At 54.6% G+C, this 20,304-nt stretch overlaps 10 protein-coding genes across 10 annotated transcripts; 5 read left to right on the top strand and 5 right to left on the bottom strand.

Moving 5' to 3' along the window:
* Positions 1 to 475: 475 nt before the first annotated feature.
* On the bottom strand, positions 476 to 1,419 carry AYL99_00473 (hypothetical protein; the record flags this gene model as incomplete). Its single annotated transcript, XM_018831989.1, has 2 exons — positions 476 to 1,032; positions 1,098 to 1,419. The coding sequence occupies 2 exons, from the start codon at positions 1,417 to 1,419 to the stop codon at positions 476 to 478; spliced, it is 879 nt and encodes a 292-aa protein (XP_018697868.1).
* A 763-nt stretch (positions 1,420 to 2,182) lies between these two features.
* On the bottom strand, positions 2,183 to 2,960 carry AYL99_00472 (hypothetical protein; the record flags this gene model as incomplete). Its single annotated transcript, XM_018831988.1, has 2 exons — positions 2,183 to 2,882; positions 2,938 to 2,960. 2 exons carry the CDS (start codon positions 2,958 to 2,960, stop codon positions 2,183 to 2,185), a joined length of 723 nt encoding a protein of 240 aa, XP_018697867.1.
* A 362-nt stretch (positions 2,961 to 3,322) lies between these two features.
* Positions 3,323 to 4,420, top strand: AYL99_00471 (hypothetical protein; the record flags this gene model as incomplete). Its single annotated transcript, XM_018831987.1, has 1 exon — positions 3,323 to 4,420. The coding sequence occupies one exon, from the start codon at positions 3,323 to 3,325 to the stop codon at positions 4,418 to 4,420; it is 1,098 nt and encodes a 365-aa protein (XP_018697866.1).
* Positions 4,421 to 4,570: 150 nt separating this feature from the next.
* Positions 4,571 to 5,329, bottom strand: AYL99_00470 (hypothetical protein; the record flags this gene model as incomplete). Its single annotated transcript, XM_018831986.1, has 1 exon — positions 4,571 to 5,329. One exon carries the CDS (start codon positions 5,327 to 5,329, stop codon positions 4,571 to 4,573), a length of 759 nt encoding a protein of 252 aa, XP_018697865.1.
* A 752-nt stretch (positions 5,330 to 6,081) lies between these two features.
* AYL99_00469 (hypothetical protein) lies at positions 6,082 to 6,546 on the top strand (the record flags this gene model as incomplete). Its single annotated transcript, XM_018831985.1, has 1 exon — positions 6,082 to 6,546. The coding sequence occupies one exon, from the start codon at positions 6,082 to 6,084 to the stop codon at positions 6,544 to 6,546; it is 465 nt and encodes a 154-aa protein (XP_018697864.1).
* A 654-nt stretch (positions 6,547 to 7,200) lies between these two features.
* On the top strand, positions 7,201 to 8,339 carry AYL99_00468 (hypothetical protein; the record flags this gene model as incomplete). The annotated part of the gene is made up of 2 exons (XM_018831984.1): positions 7,201 to 7,260; positions 7,308 to 8,339. 2 exons carry the CDS (start codon positions 7,201 to 7,203, stop codon positions 8,337 to 8,339), a joined length of 1,092 nt encoding a protein of 363 aa, XP_018697863.1.
* A 436-nt stretch (positions 8,340 to 8,775) lies between these two features.
* Positions 8,776 to 11,627, top strand: AYL99_00467 (hypothetical protein; the record flags this gene model as incomplete). Its single annotated transcript, XM_018831983.1, has 2 exons — positions 8,776 to 9,054; positions 9,369 to 11,627. The coding sequence occupies 2 exons, from the start codon at positions 8,776 to 8,778 to the stop codon at positions 11,625 to 11,627; spliced, it is 2,538 nt and encodes an 845-aa protein (XP_018697862.1).
* A 421-nt stretch (positions 11,628 to 12,048) lies between these two features.
* On the bottom strand, positions 12,049 to 12,526 carry AYL99_00466 (hypothetical protein; the record flags this gene model as incomplete). Its single annotated transcript, XM_018831982.1, has 2 exons — positions 12,049 to 12,400; positions 12,498 to 12,526. 2 exons carry the CDS (start codon positions 12,524 to 12,526, stop codon positions 12,049 to 12,051), a joined length of 381 nt encoding a protein of 126 aa, XP_018697861.1.
* An 851-nt stretch (positions 12,527 to 13,377) lies between these two features.
* On the bottom strand, positions 13,378 to 16,093 carry AYL99_00465 (hypothetical protein; the record flags this gene model as incomplete). Its single annotated transcript, XM_018831981.1, has 2 exons — positions 13,378 to 13,844; positions 13,936 to 16,093. 2 exons carry the CDS (start codon positions 16,091 to 16,093, stop codon positions 13,378 to 13,380), a joined length of 2,625 nt encoding a protein of 874 aa, XP_018697860.1.
* Positions 16,094 to 16,891: 798 nt separating this feature from the next.
* Positions 16,892 to 19,384, top strand: AYL99_00464 (hypothetical protein; the record flags this gene model as incomplete). The annotated part of the gene is made up of 9 exons (XM_018831980.1): positions 16,892 to 16,967; positions 17,033 to 17,478; positions 17,538 to 17,708; positions 17,782 to 17,826; positions 17,897 to 17,966; positions 18,042 to 18,324; positions 18,394 to 18,493; positions 18,632 to 19,100; positions 19,182 to 19,384. The coding sequence occupies 9 exons, from the start codon at positions 16,892 to 16,894 to the stop codon at positions 19,382 to 19,384; spliced, it is 1,863 nt and encodes a 620-aa protein (XP_018697859.1).
* Between the last annotated feature and the right edge of the window lie 920 nt (positions 19,385 to 20,304).

Genomic DNA, 20,304 nt, shown 5'->3' with positions numbered 1-20,304 from the left:
TAGTAATTTGAGACTGTTGGCTTCGGTACCGATCCATTGTGGCTTTCCTGATCCAGTAGTCTCTTGCCTTGTGGGCAGATGGGTATCTGTGGTTGCCCTGCTGTAGTCGATAGATCATAGCAAGCTGCCATGCCCGAAGTCGTACCAGCCACGACCTAGTGTCATCCTATACTCCATGTCTATATGGATAAGCTGTGGGTTCTTTAGGAAAAGCAGGCCTGAGTCTTGACCGATCAAATACAGGCGAAATACCGCGAACATCGAGGGAATGATAAAAGCCTGCTGGTACGCCCCTGTGGCTTTGCTTCAAATCGAGTACAGAACGTATGTCTCGAATTCTCATGGTGACTACTTTGTAAGTATGGGAACCAGCTAGAAACAAAGGCTGTAGTAAACCCCCAAGCACGCCGAAGATGCATTTACACAGCTAACTCCGACAGTATAAATCTAATCAAGACCAATCCCATTCTCCACGCTATTCCTCCAACGTATTGAGCGCGTCCTGATTCTGCTTCATGGCCCATCGATGTATCGTGTCGAAACTGCGACAGGTGTGCAGCTGCTCGAAGTCGGGCACCTCCATGCCAGCGCCAACCGAGTAGACGAGCGGGATCGGGGTTAGGTCCGAGGTGCACTGGACCAGCTGGCGGAGGAAGTCGAGGCAGTGCTCGATGTGCAGCACGTTGTTGCGGCGCTCGTCGACCTTCTCGGGCATGTCGTACAGGTACCCGTCGATGGTCTGGCGCAGCTTGTCGACACAGTGCAGCGAGTGGAACACGTCCGGTCCTGCGCGGTACAGCCCGTCGGCGCTGCCCTTGTCGATCCGCACCGAGAACGACGCCTTCTGCTCTTCCGTGAACGCCAAGTACCGCGTGCCGATCAGCTGCTCCCAGGCCTCATCCATCTCGGGCGTCGGCCGCCCCACGTACGCCGGACCCGGCCCGTTGTCGCGGTACATGGTCCCGTTGTCGTGGAATTTGATCCCGCCTGTGAATTTCACTTGGGATACTTCGATCGCGGGTCTGGCTAGGACTATAGGCCGGAGTAGTCAGTACAGCATCTCCAGAGCAGATGGGAAGACACTGAGGGTCTCTCACTCATATCATTATGGTACCCCGTGTCAAAACTTCCCCGTCCGCCACGCCGCAGATCGTGGAAAAGAAGGAGACCCGACAAGCCCGCGAAAATGAAGGTGAGCACAATCCACGGAATCGGTGCGCTGCCCCTCCGGGGCTCGTGTCGGCGTGGACTTTCAAAGCTCTCGGTCTTGTCTAGTAGCTTTTCATCGGCTGGCGAGTGGTCATCCTGGACATCGACGGGGGAGTACTCCCTCTTGTTCGGCCAGAAGAATTTAAAATCAACCATCATTTCGTCCAAGTCCAAAAAGCTTGATGGGAAGTCGGGCCCCCGAGGCGGCATGTAGAAGTTCAGGTTCGTAGAGATGGAGGATAGTGTGTGTCCAAGACGACCGGAACAAAAAGGCGTCTATCTGGAAGGTATCGGCCATGCTCCGTCGAGCTGTCGATGTGGTATTCCACATAAGGCATGTCTCTCACACGTCTGTGAGGATGAGTGACGCGAACCACGAGAGCGCCACGGTTTGCCTGCTTATGTGAAAATAATTATGTGGTGATCTGATACTTCGCGGTGTTGTAAGCTGCATGGGAAAGAAGATCCACATCTCAGCAAAGTGGGTTGGATCACATCCTTGTCAGGGGCTGAATACTGACTACTGTACAGTAGTGCGCAGCTGAGATCACCAGTCAGTCAGGGACGACTCTCTGCTAATCCTTCGTGTTTTCAAGCATCACTAGTCCTTCATTACAGGGACCTGTCCATGCCTCTGTGAATTGAGGGGCAAGAACATGAGACTTGATCGTTTGTAGGGCTGAAAGCCTTTGCTATGGACAGGGGTTACGAGAGTGCGAAGAGTCTCGGTATGCATAATCTAGAGATACTGCTCGCTAGCAGGGGCTTTTCATCATAGATATTCTAGTCCCGAGCCATGGGATTGATCAGAACTTGAAATGATTCCAGCCAAAAAAAGAGGATACCTTCAAGCTCTGAATAAAATACTTGCTAAGATGCTAGATTCGGGACAAGGCTAAGCCACAAGAGTCGTCACGAACCCTCTGTAGGAGTTAAAATCGCCCCAAATTCCAAATCATCATCGTTCCAGACTTCATACTTCAAGCACTGTACCCGCCTCCGTCTCATTTCTCGGGGTGTTGAACACCATCATACAATGGTAGATATGGCCGTCGGAGTCGGAGCGCGGATCAAACACCTTGTCGGGCCGCGTCTTGAAGCGATGCTCCTTGAGCCAGGAGTACAGGCAGTGTTGGCGATGCCACTCGATGCTCATGTGGAACAAGTGGCTGGTGCCGAGGTCGGCGTACATGGCAATGTCGTGCACGGTCAGCGGCTGCGTATGCTCCTTGTCCGCCCAGTAAAGCCACGTCCCGTTCGGCCCGTCGCCCTTGGTCGAGAATTCCGCCGCCAGTTCCTCGTCCCGGCACCGTTCGGGGAGCCAGGCCGTCGACAGCTCGTCAAACACGCATCCCTTGGAGAGGGCCTCGGCCACGCTCTCACCGCAGTAGCACGGGTGGTTGGTGTATTCGGCCGCGTGCTTGGGGTTGTCGTAGGACGGCACGAATCGTTCGACGCGCATGTTCACCAGAGCGTTGACCAAATTCATGATCCCGATGAATGCCATGAGACCGATGAGGAAGCGGAGTGTGTAGATGGTGAGCCTAACCCGCAATGATCTTTTCTTCTTGACAGACAGGGCTGGTCGCATGAATTCCTCGAGCTCCTTGGATGTGCTTTCATCTGACCCCTGTGCGTCGAGTAACCCAACAGACGACTCTATGTCCAGAGAACTGTGTCGACCCTGTTAGTATTATCCTTCTGATATGATGGGAACTTTGGTCAGACCTTGTAGGACGTTCTCTTTCCATAATAGCTGGGTAGGAATGCCAGATACGAGCCCAGGCGGTTGGAATTGAGAATACTCGACTTTTGGGATGATGGACGAGTTTAACGACGCCACGAAAGATTGGAGTCGTTCACTAGTGATGTTTGTCTTCTCCCTATCATAGGCTAGAGTCTCTCGACATGTATACTGGCGTGAGAAAAGTAGGGGACTTCATCGCTGATGTGAGCAAGGCCAGCCAATCAAATATACGCCTTTTAGTTCACCAGGGCCACGTCTCCATCCAAGCTCTGCGGTGCTGTGGCTGCATTTTGAGCACAGGTTCGAGTCTGTTCTGAGCCCTTGGACATGTTGTCTCGACATGTGAGCCTTTGAAGCTTCTCAACCATGATTATGCCCGATTTCTTTGCAACAGACCCCGACTGGGCTGCATACGCAACCAAGCACGGGCTCCCACTCCCTCCAGACAAAGCCGTTGACAAGCCCTCTCTGCCGCGACTCGACGCAGGATCCTGGGACTTCCAGGCCATCAGACAGGCAAATGCCGAGACAGAAGCAGCCTGGACCTGTGACCATCCACTCTCCAGCGTCGGGTATGAGACATTCCTGACCAACGTCCGAGTCCGTGACGGCAGCGTATGCAGCGTGAAGGTTTCCTGGCCCGCAAATCCACGATTTCACAAGCAGTGTGGCAGCCTCACTGCAGCGGACTCATCACCACTACCAGTCTTATTCGTGACGCACGGCGGAGGCTGGATCCAGGGCACGCACACAACTGAGGAGGCATGGCTGCTGTGGCCAATCTACCAAAGATTTGATCTCGTCATCGTCAGTGTCGAGTATCGCCTGGCACCCGAGCACCGGTTCCCAACATGGATTGAAGACTGCTGGGACGTGCTGCAGCGGCTCTTGCAGGATACAAGACAGTTTTTACCGGCAGAATGCCCTGCTCAGGTCGACCCAAAGACTCTGTACCTGGCGGGCTCGTCTTCTGGTGGGGGGATCGCCGCCGTCTTGTCACATCTCTGCCGCGACCACAGCATTCTCGTCTCCGGGGTGATCCTGAATGTCCCTGTCCTCTGTGACTACCGCGAGATACCGCCTACCACACCGCACACGAAGAAGGGCGAGACATCGTACGAGCAATGTCTTGGTACCTTCTCGGACTCTCGTGGCTTGATGGCAGTGTGGGACATGATCCGGCCGTCACTGGACCCTCAGCCTAAAGACCGCCAGCTGGCGTCGCCACTCCTGGGCGACCTCTCCAAGCTGCCTCCACACATCATCTGTGTAGCCGGTCAGGATCCGCTCCGAGACGAAGGCCTACTGTACGCACACAAGCTGCAGCAACAAGGGACACCGGTGAGGTTGCAGATGTACGCCGGTGTGCCGCACAATTTTGCTCAGTTGTGGGAACTCAAAGCTTGTCGACGGTTCTGGGACGACTTACGGAGAGAGATGGAGTGGTTATTGACTCTTCAGTAGGAGATAACAAAGAATCCAGATGTTAAGGAATAGGATATCCCAAAGCCCTCTTTCTCCAAGATTTGACCTCGTGACATCGCCTTATCACCATAACAATCGGGAACATAGAGAGCCAGAGAGAATCAGTAAACTAACGACAAACTACTCGTATCAAGCCAATACATGACATCCCACGTGGCCGACCTGCACCTTGATGGCCGTGGTACGATATTCGTTCTCAAACTTGTCCGTCCAGTCGACCAGGTACTTGGAGCAGTGCATGGTGTGGACGGGGTCGACGAGGACGTCGTCGAGGTAACGCCAGCCCTCGGACCAGGCACGGAACTGGCGCCGCCACAGCGCGGCGCAGTGCACGATGTGGTCGCGCAGCGACGTGTAGTAGAAGTCCAGGTCGCCTAGCTCGTCCTTGCGCAGCGGCTGCGTCCGGTTCACGTCCGCGAACGGGTACCACGACCCATCCAGCTCGTACTCTATGATTGAGAAGTCGTCGCGGCATTCGCCGGGGATCCACGCGTTGCTGAGTGTGTCGTAGATGCAGCCGCGCGTGCGGGCCTCGTCCCGCGTGACGCCGCATGTCAGGTAATCGATCTCGTTGGACAGCAGCTTCCCGACGTGGTTGGTGTGTGGTGCGGTGGCGGCGGCTGGGGAGGTTTCCAACACGACGTTGTTCGAGGAAGATGGCTCGCCGTTGGGGTGCAACGCCGCGGGGGAGAAGTGTGCAGTGAGAAGGAAGATGCCTCCCCAGAGAAGCGTGGTGGCTATGAAAACTGCCAGGTGAGATACGATTGACGACTTGAGAATTCGATCAGTTGCGCGGCGTCGAGGGAGAAGCCAGGTAAGAGAACGGTAGCGGTCGTCGTCTGCTGACGATTCGATCTTCGCCGGCAAGAAGGGCTCACAGTCGTCCATAGTGTCGACGTGGTATAGCAATGTTGGTGTGTGCAAAGAGGGTCAATTTCTACAATATTAGGCTGATCAGAGAGATATTGTCGACCTGTTTGCTGTTTGTTGTGCTTGACGGTGTTTGCTTCAGCCTCCGACGAGGAGTAGACACGCCATGCTACATTTCGCCGTCCATGCTTGGTACTGAGTCTCTGTAGAGAGTGGCAGCTCACATGAGCAAGTGGATCGCTGATGCCATCATTGCTTATGGCGATTTCGACTATAGGAGCGGGGCGTTGTGGGTAGAGAATGATCATATAAGCAATGAGGCTGAAGCCCCTTTTCTCGTGGTGGCTGCTTATACAGGCCAATGCGTTACAACACGAACACTATTATCAGCATTCCACGTCATTTAGATCTCTAACAATGCAGCTTAGGATGAAGAGAGAGATGCTCTGGTAAATTTCCCCTCGGTCAATGCGACAAATCAGCATGTATTCGAAGATGTTAGCTCTGGCGATAATGATGCGAAGATCCTGTGATCATCGAAGCTCACACCACCAGCTTAGTCAACCTTATGGTGCAGCTGTCGACACCACCAGGAGAGCAACCTGCCCATGCTCTGCGAAGAGGTAGGAGATCTAGCTTAAAGCTAAGTCCCTGGCCGAGCTTTGGATCTCCCTGTCCGTTTCATTCCGCACGAGTCGAAACCATACCAGCATTCTCAAACGTCGTCTTCACAACCAATTAGTTTATTTCAACACACGCTTCAATTCAACATGAAGTTCTCGCTCATTCTCATCGCCGCAATCGCCGGCTTGACAGCAGCCACCCCTGTCGCCAAGGGTGCCGAGCCCCCCAGCATCTACCGACGTGAGGAAGACACTCAACGAGGCGGCATCCCATGGAAACGCGAGGAAGAAACCCAACGTGGAGGCATTCCCTGGAAGCGTGAGGAGGAAACCCAACGGGGTGGTATTCCCTGGAAACGCGAGGAGGAGACCCAACGTGGCGGCATTCCCTGGAAGCGGGAGGACGAAACCCAACGGGGTGGTATTCCCTGGAAGCGGGAGGAAGAAACTCAACGTGGCGGCATTCCCTGGAAGCGGGAGGAAGAAACTCAACGTGGCGGCATTCCCTGGAAGCGCGAGGAGGAGACTCAACGTGGTGGCATTCCATGGAAGCGCGAGGAGGAAACCCAACGGGGTGGTATTCCCTGGAAGCGTTCTCGAGGAGCTTATTAGAATGTCTCTCAGAGAGACGGTCGCAAACAAGCTCGGACAAGCATGAGACCAGGGATGAGTTAGATGTGCTGTGAGGCTGGAAATATTGTAAATACAGTCTCGACAGTCACACGTTGGATGTGTCGGGAAGAAGAGTTTTTGTGAGGCACGGGTGGATAGCAAGGTTGCTTTTGAGGTGGAAATTGAGATTGCCGTTTTTCCTAGTAATAGTGTTTCCATCGAGAAAGTTTTGGATCCCGCATGTTCCCGAAAGACTCTGCATTGGTAAGTTCTGCTTCCTTCGTTTATTTGTTGACACAGCCAGAGAGATTTGACCCAGCGAAGAGACGAGGAGGTGGTCAGTGGAAAAGTAGGATAAGGTACTCTGAGCGCTACGGGGGAGCGAATCTGTACAAGCGCAGAGTTCTAGGGCGCATCACAAGCCAGGTGCGCGAAGCTCTGCTCACTGTGCGACTGTGCACCGTCACCTTTGCTACATTCCTCTCCTTCTCTCGTGGCCGCCCATATTCGGTGGCATTCAGGCCAGAAACCACTGGAAGTGAGATGGACTGTCGCCCCTTCGTACAGGTGTAGACCACCTAGACACCTTCTTTCCGCCCCGGACATGTCGTGACGTTCGAGGGATTACTCTGCTTGACTCCTTCAATCGCTCGAATGGCTGACGGCGTGATATCACAAGCCTTCTCCCTCGTGGGATGGGCATTCCTCCCTGCCGTATGTTGCCCAAAATCCAGGGTGACGTCTGACTGATTCGAGCCCAGTACGCTACCTCCTTTCTACAGGCACTATACTACCGCCTCACCATCCCTGCTGGCCAGTCCCATCCTCAGTTTGGTGATCCTCTCTTCGTCCGCCACAACCGTCGCATCCGCGTCTTGGTCCTGTCGCTCTACCTCTTATACACCCTCGCTCAAGCCCTCTACGACATTAGACTTGCTGGGGATTTCTATACCCTGCTGGGAGTTACGCCGTGGTCTACAGAGCGGGAAGTGAAGAGCCGCTTCAGGAAGCTGGCCGCAAAATATCACCCGGACAAATTGCATGAGAATGGTCAGTCGTTTCCAGGTGCCGATGGAGTATTTGTCCAGTTCAAACTGGCATACGACACTATTTTGGATCCGGCGAAGCGATTCGCATACGATCGGTTCGGACCTGTCATTGTCCAGGTTCAGCACCCAGGGCTCAAAACCATTCGAGACTATGTCTATGCCGGCCTGCGCACAAAGGCTCCTGAATATTTGTCCAATGCGGGACTGCTCGTTCTGCTGAACTACGTTTGGCTGCCGCAATGGGGACAGTTCTGGCGCTATTTGGCTGTGGCCTGTATGGCATTTCTCGAACTGTACTTCCTGACTCACATCTGGCAGCCTCCAAAACTCGTGGCATTGTGGGTGTCGACGACTCAGAGGCTCTTACCAGATCTGCTGCCACCCCATCTTCTCCCTTTTCAGATTCTAGCCCTGGCAAGACGGATGTCCATGTCTGTGAACATCTTCATCTCTCAGCTTGCTCCCCGTACGGTGAAGGACACGGCCATGCGAGACCTGCAAACTCAGCAGCAGATGGCGAACTTGGCTCAAGTGGCGAGCAGGTTAGATGCCGAGTCCGAAATGTTGCTCCATTTGGGACTGAGCCCCTTCAAAGGAGATGCCGAGAAGACAGAGCGTCTGCGGTCGGGCATGAAGGAGTTGTTGGTCACGGGTGTGGTGCGAAGGAGCCCGGAAGTGATGGCAGCAGTACAGAGGGCTCTTGACAGGAGGAGACGAGGGCCGATCATGCAGGAACCTACCTGAGGGCCGTCCTTGCAAGTGAGTTCACGACATGTGAGATAGACTTTAGAGTACCGAGTACCGAGTACACAATGTGGAGTGCCATCTCATGCTCGTCTCCTATAGATAGCACTAGTTCCATGGTTTCAACCTCTTTGGGGTGGTTTATCACTCTGGTACTATTAACCCGTACCGTCGCTGGGTGATTGGGGTGTCAGTGACCGTCTTGGAGACCTTTTTGGAGACACCACCTGAAGAACGAGGTTGGACCAATCGAGCCGACCGAGTGCCACCTGGGAAAACGAAGCCATTCTCCACCATCCCAACGCGACTTGGTGCCAGGATTCCCGCTCGCCGGGTTATCGCGAGGACCTTGACCACTGTCAACTACTCCTCCCTGCAATCCTGCCTCTTCGATTCCACGGCCCTCTCTAACATCGTGCACCATGCTGACCACACGATGCCGTCGTCCTTCAATAACACCTCGCTCCGCTTCCGATCCTTCTGCGCCACAAACGATGATCTCCTCCCCCGACCGAGCATGGATGCGCGCCCAGACCGCATTCCGGACAACGTTGACACTACCGTTATGAACCCGTCCAATGACTTCCGACCCGCCAGTAGCGATGGGAAATTGCAGTGTTGTTGTGGGAGGCCAGAATGTGTCTATCTGGAGAACAACAACACTATCTTGGGCGGCATCGAAAGAGACCTCGAGACCGCCGCAAGATTGGGTCAGGTACGTGCACCACTACCTGTCGGTACTTCGGGTGATGCTCTTGTTGTGACCTTGTTGTGACCCACCCGCTGTCGGTTGCGCCTGGATATGTACTGAGTACATCACACTGGATATGTGGGCAGTGAATCTGGGGAAGTCGCACTGCGAGGGACGGAATGTAGCCTTCACTTCAACATTGCTCCCCGTTTGTCTCCTGCTCAGCGCCCCTCATGGCTCTGCTCGCTGGAATTGATTTCTTCCTCCCCACAGCAGTTGACTGCAACGCCCTGGTCGAGAAAATGCAGGCGAGCAACGGACTAACATTTGCTCTTCAGGCTCTTCTCAGCCGGCATGAATCCTACGTTTCCGAGTCGCAGCACGAACATCAGCGCCTAACGGCTTACATCAACGAACTGGAAGACGAACGGACTGCTTTGCAGACCACAAACGACAAGATTGTGGAGGAAAATCGCCAGCTCTTGACGCAACTCGAAACGGCCAACACATCCCTCAAGGAGAGCGATAACCATGTCAAGAATCTGGAAGCGCTGCTTCGTGACTGCGAAGTCGAGGTGCGCAGGTTGAATGGCCTCAGCCGGCGCACGGAAGAATTGGAGCTCAAAATACTCGAGATGGAGAAGGAACGCATGGCCATGACCCAACAGGCAGATGATGCGCGAGGCGAGTTCCGGAGCACGGTCAAGCGGTGGAGAGAGAGCGAGATCAAAGTCCGCCAGCTGGAGCGTGACGTGCAAAGAATCGAATGGGATGCGAAGGAGGACCGGGAACGCTACGAAGAGATCATTGCCAGGCTGGAACGTGAACGCACCTTGGAGAGAGAATTAGGTGGCGCCGAGGGTCGACTGAAATCCGCTGCTGCCTTCAGAGGTCTCAACGCAAATGAAAAGAACACCAATGTGGTCGGCCATTTTGTGAGGGACATCCTACAAGACAATGCAAATTTACAGGCTGGGATTGTCGAGCTCAAGGAACTACTTCAAGCGTCGAACGAAGAAGTACAGAACCTGAGAGAGCAGATCCTGGAGCATCAGCCTGTAGACGACGGCACATCCGACCCCATCTCTGGGTCAGTCCCATTGAGCGATCAGCCTGGCTGGCCACAGCCTTCTCCGAACGTGCAACAATCAGTCCATGTCCACCACCATTACCACGCCAAACTTGCGAAACGAGACAGGGCTCCCACCATCCGAAAGGCATCTCGCAAGCGGACCGTCGTGGGCCTCGGGTTTCTTCCGTCGACGCCAGAGTCTTCAGCACCTACGACGCCGATTGCCGGTCCTCATCGGGTTGTGTCCAGCCCGGTGTTGCCCATTGCCCTCCACCAGCCACAAGCAAAGAGGAAACGCTGGTCTGTGCAATCCGCCGCAACAGGCTCGTCTGTGGTCTCCAGCTTCCCCAGCTCTCCCCGCTCATATTTGGAGCACTCCAGCTCCATCTTCGACCGGCTGGAGGCTGGTGAAGAATCGTCCAGGCCCACAAGTCCCGAGTCCAGTGGCGGTTTCGCATCTCCTCCGTTGAAACTGAGGCCCGAATACGATGATAGAACAAAAGACCTGCTCACCGAGGAGGAACTCGAAGATGGTGCTATAGAAGCGTTTGCGGAAGATGAGCACGCAGACTTGAAAGATGATGTGAACCACCGTGACGGAGAAGAGGTCGACGAACCAGCCTCGCCTGACCTGACGCCCAAGCCTTCCCAAATTCTTGTTGCTGGTGAAGGGGTGAATGACACAAGCCAACCAGACCGACTCGAACCTGACCCAACCGAGCAGCGACATGGAGGGGCGGAACCAGAGCCACCTGATATAGTCATTGACGAGGAGGTGGCGTCGAATATACCAGATAAGTCACCAGAAGAGGCACAGAACGACGGTATGTGTCCCCCGACAATTTCCTATGGTCTGGAGGTTACCTCCGATGTTGCGAACCCAACCAGTTTCCGACGGACGTCCTCGAACGATTCTCTTGTGTCAATCTCTGGCATGGATATACACATCGCGAAGAGACCTTCTTCGTCGTCAGCTCAGCCATCGAGCGTGTTGAGGGGTAATAAGGCATATTTCGCCCTTTCGCCATCTGCAGCACGAAGGATCACTTCTGCACAACCATTGGCCACGGTGACAGAGTATACGGCACTGAGCTCGATGGCATCGTTGAGCTCAGTCTCGGCGAGCGGTGTGTCAGTCGGACAACAGCTGCCGCGAAGAAGTGCCAGCTCGAGTGTGGCAGCATTGAATGGTCTGGCGGATCATCCATCCTCCCGCCTTGAGGACCAGGTACCTACCTCGTCCGGCTTGGGTCGTCTTCTTGGTGGTTGGGTAAAAGGGAGATGGGGCATTGCACCAATCAAGTCAAATGCCGACTTGACATCCTCAGCTGCTTCGATTGAGACGTCATCTTCGAGCGAAACACAGGCACAAGCCTCGTCTCCTTTGTCGTACATGGGTGGCAGACCGCCTGGAATCAATCAGAAGGGACCTATTCCCGGGTTCAAACCGACGCCAAAAATCACCGGTGTACAAGTTACGATAGTTGATGAGCAGGGGCTGAAGGAGAGCTTGGCAGAGAGTTGATCAACTCGAAACAGTTTCGACCACGAACATAATGATATGCTTGGGCAATGGCAATGGTGTACATATTGCCCTGGGTTAGTGAGCATGTTGCAAGCATTGTCTGGATGGCACGATGATACCCCTGAATTGCGAGCCTGGCCGTTCCTTAGAGGACGAGTTGGATGGACGTATAGTGAAACGAAGTTATATTGTGATATAGATGAGTTCTGCGCCGGAAATGATTGATCATCATCGTCAACCTCGTGATTAGCATAGATGGTGACCGTCCATATGTGGCAGTTGTGCTGAGACAAACGATCTCAAGGTCTGACAACTTCAATCTTCAGCCCTATACAACGTATCCAGGTGCCATTTCTTCAAGTGTCCTGTCCGTTTGTCCCATATCCCTCACCACCGACCGGCTGACACTCCCGCTCATCACTCAGTCCTCATTCCAGGGGGGGTTCTGCACCCACTCCTTCTTTCCATCCTTCATGACGCGGGCCTTGATGTCGCGCAGCTTGCGGTAGTCGTCCTCGTGGTGGAAGTAGTCGCGGCCGTCCATGGAGGCGACGGTGGCGCGGATGCAGGCCAGCAAGGCGTCGGCGCGGCGCATCTTGTCCTCGACGATGGGTTTGTTGTAGTTGCCCACTTTGCGCAGACTCCAGATCTCCAGGTCCAGCGCGTACCGCTGCCGCATCAGCTCGCGCAGCCGCCGCAGCTCCTCGGGCGTAACCTTTTGACCACGCGGACGTGGCGGGGGCCGGTCCGCCCTGGGGAGGATGACGAGGTTTCTGCTACAGGGGAGGAAAAGAAGAAGGAAGAGAAGGTCAGTATTTTCTGCAAGCTCTGGGACTGAGTCGGTCAGGGAATGGAAGGAAACAAACGTACTCTCGGAAGAACCGTGTGATTGCCGGCATGAGGGCTACGAAGGAAGGTGGGAAATACGTATACCAAGTAGTGGCAGTGAGAAAGAAGTGCGGTCTGTGGTCTATGGTCGTTGCTCGGTTCAAAAAGAACTATGAGATGCACGTCAATCAATCACTCATTCACTTACTCACTCAACCACGCACCCGCGCAGCCTCTTCGAACTGGATCAAACGTACCAGAGAATCTCACCCACTGCAGTTAGGACTTCCTCCTTGATTATCTTTTGGTTGAACGGCCTTCAAGCGTCCAGCTTCGGCATGGAACACCACCGATGACCAGGATCAGATCAGATCGGATCTTCTCGGATCGATTCAGCGTCTTCACCTGGCAGACTGAGCCAGTCAAATGCTGCACGATCGGACGAACGCAGGTCGAGTCACATTTAAGAGATGGAATACGAAGACAGGATGAAAGCCTCTGCCCACCATTTCAACAGGACTGAGTCCGAAATCCGACCGATGAAAGGGGAGAGAGACCAGGCTGACAACCTGGTGGCCGAGCACATTGCAGTACTCTGGACGAGGCACTGCAATACCTCGCCGAGGAAAGGCAGAAAAAGGCGCCCAATTCGAACACGATGAGGCTCAACTCGGCCAATGACGAGCTCAGCGACCCAAGCAACCCTGTTCGGTTTCTGCACGGTGCCGGGCTAGGACTCACAGTAGCTTGCAGGAGCTGAAAATTAGTCCACGATCTAGGCTAGTTGCATGGCACGACATCAATAGTATACCCGACTACGGCAAGCCTCTATCACACTCAGTTTTCCTGGGGCCCCTACGAGGACTGAGTATTAACGTGTCTCAGCCTGACGGTGATGCGGTGGACGGCGTTCTAGACTAGCCTAGAACCGGGTCTTTTCGCCCTCACAGCCCGTGATGACCTGCTCCTTGACGAACCGCTGGCCCTGGGCGTTTCCTCGCCGGCGTACCTCGGGCTGAATCACCAGATCAACCGTGGCGGTGGTCGGCTTACGCTGCACGAGTGCGCTGGAACCCTCAGCTGGGAAAATCAGGTACACGCGACACTTCTGGGCCGTGACGTCTAGCCAGAAGGTGGCGGCGAGCTCGACGAATTCACGGATCAACTGCAGATCGTGCGACGACAGCGTCGAGATGGTGTCGACCGCTTTGCCGATGTCGTCCACGGCGGCTGCCACACTTTGGTCGTATGTGGGCTTCAGCCGCCGCGACGCTTCCGAGTCGGAGGTGATCTTCTTCGACGGGTCCCAGTACTCTTTGATGCGTTCGAACCGCCACGCCTCGGATTCCTCCGTGGCTTCGGGCCAGCGAGGCAGTTCGGAGCTTGAGTCTAGGAGGGATTCGTTAGAGAGAGAGACAGAGAGAGAGAGAGACCGAGAAGAGTGGTCGATCAGCGACATCAATGCAGGGGGCTAGCTCACCTTCACCAAACTCGCTCGTCCATTCGCGGTGGATGCGTTGGCCTTCGTCACCGAGAACACCAAAGGGTGAGTGGAAGAGCCTCTCCTTCAGGATCATCCAGATAGTGCTTTGGACGATCTGCTGCTTCAGCTTCCGAGGATTCTCAGACCGCCGCAGTGCATTCTCCTGCACAGGCCAGCGGGGTTCCTTCTTCTTTTCCCACTGGATGCGCGAGAAGCTGTTCACCTCCTGGGCCAGCTTCTTGAACCGGTTGCATATCTCCGGGTCGGAGAGTCCCTTGAAGTGCTCTCTCCTGACCAGCTCGCCCTTCAGCTCCTCGGCCTCGAGGCGGATTTCCTCGATCCTCTCCAGCTCGCGCTTGCGTGCCTCCTTTTCGCGCGCTTCAAACTCTTCCCGCATGCGATCCAGCTTGGTATTGTACTCTTGCTCCTTGTTGGCCAGAGCGGCCTTCAATTCTTTCTGTTCGATCTCGTGCTTTTCCTTGACCGACTGCATGGCGGCCCGCCATGATGCAATCTCATTTCGGTGGCTATTGTCTCGGCTTTCCAGCTCACTACGGTGGCGCTGCTCTACCACCTGTGCTCGACCGGCGGAGTCTTTCTGCTGCTTTTCCAGCGTGTCTTTCCAGTTCTTGTCTTGATCGGCGATTCTGCGTTGATAACTGGCATTCAAGCCATCGATATTCGCCCGATGGCGCGCTTGATCCTGTCTCAGCTCGTGGTTGTCAGCCGTCAGCTTCTTCCAACTCTGCTGCAGACCAAGGTGCTGTGCTTCCAATGTTCGCAGGGTCTGTGTCTTTGCCTGAAGATGTTCGGTCAGGACCCTCAAAGCGCCCTCGGGGCCTGATTTCGTCAAGATCAGGTCCACATCCTGGGTCCACGCCAGTTCGCGGGCAGTGCGTTTGAGTTCGCCTTCGATGGCAGTCAATTCTTTGTACGCGTCGGCAAAAGGCTGGTAGGCCCCCACGAGGATACTGAACGCACTCTCCACGCCCGCCTCCCTCGACTTTAAGGCCGTGTCGACGTCCTTGCGAGCAGCCTGGGGCGTCGCTCGTTTGATCTGCCCGGCGACACGCTCCAGCACGAGGGACGCGGACTTTTTGGCTTGGTAGTCTTGCACCAGCAGTGCCAGCATGGCCTCGGCACCACCGGTCTTCTGAGCATGGGCGAGATCGGCTGACCCAATGTCGTGGTTCGTAGATCGCATTTTCTCCTCGACGCGGCGCAAGGCCTGCTCGGATTTGAGGGCCAACTGCCAATGGTCCAGCAGAAGTTGCAGGCCGCCCGCAGGACCACGCTTTCTGATCTCGGCATTGACGTCCATGGTCCGTACATGTCCCTTCATGGCCGCGCGGATCTTGTCTTCGACGCGATCGAGATGCTCCTCTGCGTCCCGTGCGGGCTCAATCATTTCGAGGAGAAGCTTGAAGGCACCGCTGGTACCTCGCTTTTTGAACATGGCCTCTAGCTCAGCCTCATCCACCACGCCGTGTGCGGCCTTTCGGATTTCTTTATCGACCCGGTAGAGCTCATCGTCGGCAGCCTTATTCGGGCGGGGGTTCACCATGCCAGCCTGGCCGTCTCCTTGACTCTGTATCCTATCGCCGGTAGCGTCCATCTCTGCCACGCTCGTCTGCTTATGAGTCGCCTTCGGTTGGCTGCCGTCCAGTTCTGCAGGAGCAGGCGCGGCAGACCTTGAATGTCTGGTGGAGAACGACCTCAACAGACCACCAATGCCTTCGGAAATCTTTGTGCTGGAGGCTTTGTCCTCGAGTTCATGTATGTCCACACCACTCTGTGCGGCCGAATTCCCGGCTTTGGTCGAGTTACTGTCTGCAAAGGGATCCGGTTCCGCTGGGCCAGGGGCCACAGACCTTTTAGATTCCGAGACTCGACTTGCAGAGGGATCATGGTCGGGCACTACAAGTGGTGCTGCTGAGAAGCGGGCGTTGTCCTTCTCCCAACCATTGCCGGTCACAGAGGTGATCCTAGGGAGCGGAGAGAAAGCAACATTCGCCGCAATGGCAGACGGGGTGGCCATCGTTCCCGCTTTCCCGTTATTGCTTTCCGTCCGGGATGTTGACCTTGAAGCTGCTGAAGTGCTGATGGGGCTGGAAAGCTCCCGGAGGATGCCCTTGGCCTTCTTCAACCCGACCATACTGCTGGAGGCACGCAATGCAAGCGAGAATGTGATGATATTACTAATGTGGAATCGGGACGACAGTGTAGGAGGTTTGGACAGAGAGCCCGGTCAGTCCCATGGATGATCTTCAGTGTTAGATTATGTTCTCGAGCCGTGCACAGGCTGATTTCTTCAGTCATACGAATGCTCAGATTACTACAAAAAGCAGTACGCATTTATGAGGCTGAGTGAAAACAACCCCCTCCAAAACAGGACCAGGGGGGTCGGGCTGAGTTGAACCTTCGACTATTCAAGTATCCACACCAGGACATGTGTTTGCCTTTGGTAAGTTCGCCTCAGATTTGCCTGCCAACAACACCTCGTGCAGTAGGAGAAACTCTAGTCTCAGGCTAACCGCCCGAATAGAAACAGACGGCGGCACTCTAGCCAGGTTCGGATGCATGCACTTGACGCCTCGCTCGAAGTGATGCACACCCTGGCAGCCGAACAGGGTGTGTCGGCACAGGATCACAATCGTGAGGTGCCACCAACACACCATCTAGACCAAAGCCGCCGCCGGTCTCAGCCTGACCATGACCAGGATTGGCACGTTGCCTTACCAAGGCTGCTATTGCTCATGCAGCTCAGCCTTAGCACAGTCCCACCCTCCTCTTTCTTCTCCAGACCTGCGGTTTCTTTTCTTTCTCAGCCCAGCCCCAATGGTTTCTATATCCTCCTCTCGTCCACTCTTAGTCTGAGGCCAGCCAACTTCCCTTTGTTACCCTCTGTGCTGGTGTTTGTTTTACAGGTAGAGCTACAGCGTATCCTCACACAATGGCAGAAAACGGACTTCAACCGTCGAGACAACAGCGATTCGTGATAGGGGTGGACTATGGCACGACTTACACTGGTCAGTCCTTCCTATATCGATGAGATACTTTGGTAGGGCGTTATTTTGCTGACTATGAATGCAAGGGGTTGCTTATGCGACTCCGAACTCCAATCACCTTCCGCTTGACGAGATTGACCTCATCGAGGACTGGGGGTCGAACATGGGCAACCACAAGAAGATCCCCAGCGTCATCTCCTTCTCCCCGTCGACTGAGGCCATGGAGCAGCAGTGGGGATACGACCTCAGCGAACACGCCATTTCGATCGTCCACACCAAATTGGAACTAGACCTTCAGGACGTCTCCAGTGAGCTCGACCTCATGATCCAGGCCCTCGATGGCATGTGTGACTTCGGCTTCGACCACATCCGAGGCGCCGGGTCGGCGCACGCCTTCAGCGACAAATCCGCCGAGCAGATCGTGACCGAGTATCTGTCGAGGGTCTTCGAGCACCTGTCGGCCGCCATCGTCAAATTCTCTGCGTCGTTCAGAGTACATGTTCCAGTCGATATTGTGGTCACTGTGCCGACGGTACCAAGAGCTTTCCCGTATGATTAATTACTAACGAATCTCACTGATACCTGGGGCAGGAATGGTCTTACCGAGCGAAAAACTCGACTTTCCGCGCCCTCACCAATGCCGGCCTCAACCAGAGCTATTTCCCCAGGCTGTCCACTATTATGTTTATCACTGAGCCCGAAGCCGCGGCGATATACACAGCGAGGTACTTGAAGGATGAGATCAATGAAATATTCCTCAAGGTAATCAATCCATCTATCGGCGTGGCGAGATGTCTCGCTCATCTCGTGCATGTGCTGACGATCTGCGGCACAGCCAAATTCTTGCTTCATTCTTTGCGACGCAGGTGGCGGTACAGTCGTAAGTCTCTCACATCAAATGTTCATTTCTTCCTGTTCGCGTGTTTCTTACATTTTCCCGCTCGTGGCAGGATGTCGTGTCGTACAAAGTCAAACAAGTGGAGCCGTCACTGGTTCTGGAGAGGATCGGAGTTCCTACTGGTATGTGTGTTTAGACTGTTCATTTCTCTCGGCAAAGACTGGACGACAACGGTGTGCTGAAGTGGAACAAAACAGGAGACAAGTGCGGAGCCATCTACATCGACATTGCATTCAAAGAATGGCTGCGTGAACTACTGGGTAACAAATACTACGAGAGGCTCGACCGGAACCAGGACCTCCAGAGAATCACCTCGCACACCTGCGAGAGTAAGGCCATGCGCCAGCTGATGAAGTCGTTTGACGTGCTGAAGAAGCAGTTCCACAAGAATCACCGAGACATGGCGTTGGATTTGCCCGAGCCGCTCCACAACTTGACATTGGACAACCGGGTTGATGGGGGCGAGATCAAGATCACCAAGTGAGCCACCATCTGTGCCGAAGTTGTCAGGTTCCCTTTACTGACGGCCACGCTTCTTTTCTCCTCTAGCGCCACGATGATGAGGTTTTTCAATATCTGTATCGGGAAGATCATGGACTTGATCACAGGACATCTTCGCCAGATCGATAACCTCAATAAGCAGTGCAAGGTGAGTTATCCGCAGCCACACGCTGACACCGGCTCAACTATGTATCTCCTGGGGATCGATCCCCAGGCTCGCTCGCACATCTGAAACGAGAAAAGGAACAAATAGCCGACACTAACATCGTTACTTTCTTCCCCACAGAACATCTTCTTAGTCGGGGGCTTCGGCGAATCCCCCTACCTGCAGGAGGAAATTGAATTCTCGCTGCGGCTGCGGCGGATCAAGCTGCGGCGGCCGGACACGTCGTGGACGGCGGTGGTGCGTGGGGCGGTGCTGCACGGGATCGAGAAGGACACGACGGGTTCGAACCTGGTGCTGGCGACGGCGTGCCCGCGCCACTTCGGCATCAGCCTCAACGAGCAGTTCTCGCGCATCCATCACGAGGAGCGCGACGTCACCATCAATCCCATCACCAATAGCCAGATCGTCGAGGGCCAGCTGCTGTGGATGCTGAACAAGGGCGACCTGGTGCTGTCCGACAACCCCACCATCGTCTCCCAGCTCATCAGCCTGTCGTTCCGCGAGAATGACAAATCCAAGCGTCGCCTGACCGTCTACTCGTACGCCGAGGACGACGACCGGCCCACCCGGATCAAGAACTCGCTCGACGGTAAGTCCAGCAACCCTCCCCTTCCCTTTTGTGGCCCCATACACGAAAGTTCCACCACCATACTGAACACGTTTTCGTCAGACCTCGAAGTCGTGCACGTCCTCGAATATGACCTGGCCCAGATCGACCGGAAGAAGCTGGAAGTTTGCAAGGGCCGGAACGGCAAGTTCTTCATCGCGCGGCTGAAGCTGACCATGTCCTTGTCAGCGGACCGCCTGGAGTCGGTCCTCTCGTGGGAGCAGGGTCAGCTGGAGCTGGCCACGGAGGAGTCGACGTGGCGGTGAGTGAGTGAGTGAGAGGGGAGAACGGGTTTTGAAACAGTGTGAGAGGGAGTGTGACGGCTATTCTCAACCACCTTACCCAACCCATCAGGAGCTACAACGGAGTATATACAGTTTTATTTCATATAATGCTTGCCTTGAGGAGAAGACGAGGCGGAACGAAACGAAACAAGATGAAACGAGACGAGACGAGACGACTCAGGACAAGACAAAACGGATCTACATTACCATTTTTCCTGTTGCGTAAGAGCGAGAGAGTGCTCTGGGAGCGGTCCATGAATATGTATGTGGCTGGCTCTTAGGTACGCAACTGTACTCTAATGGCATTTACTAGTTAGACTACAATTGCTCGCTCGATACATGTACATGGCCTGGGCTATGATTATTACTTAACTGAGATGAAGACGAGAAAACGAGGAATTATTGACCAGAGAGAGAGAGACTGAGTGACCCGGCTCAGGTTTATCAATCCCAAAGAAGGAGGAGGGGATGTCTACTGATTAGAGAAGAAGAACCCTCTCAAGGTCCCTTTTTTTTCCTTTTGCCATTTCATTTTATTCAGTGCAGGATTAAGATGGACGATACATTCATATTGGGGGGCGGGGGGTCACGGGTCATGGTGGCTGAAATCATCTACAGTGCTTTCTTTGTCGATCGACCGCCCCCGTCCGTGTATGTATGTATGCCTGCGTTCAATAATTGAGAGAAGACAGGATAGTGTAGGTCTTCGGGCTTGCGGTTGATGTGGGAGGGAGATGGACGAGTCCAACCACCCGGAGGTTCCTGGCGGTACACGTCCACAAGTCACCTTCATTGGTGGAAATGACTGCCTTCTTGTCAGATGCCCTCGCTCTGGCAGCTGAAATCTCGAGGGATTCCTCTTTCCCAAGACAGGAGCAGTAAGCAGACCGCAGACAGCTTTC

Source organism: Fonsecaea erecta (genome assembly GCF_001651985.1).
Source record: "Fonsecaea erecta strain CBS 125763 chromosome Unknown Scaff1, whole genome shotgun sequence".
Lineage (NCBI taxonomy): Eukaryota > Fungi > Ascomycota > Eurotiomycetes > Chaetothyriales > Herpotrichiellaceae > Fonsecaea > Fonsecaea erecta.
Note: the sequence above shows the minus strand (reverse complement) of the source record. Positions and strands in the feature narration are given on the sequence as shown.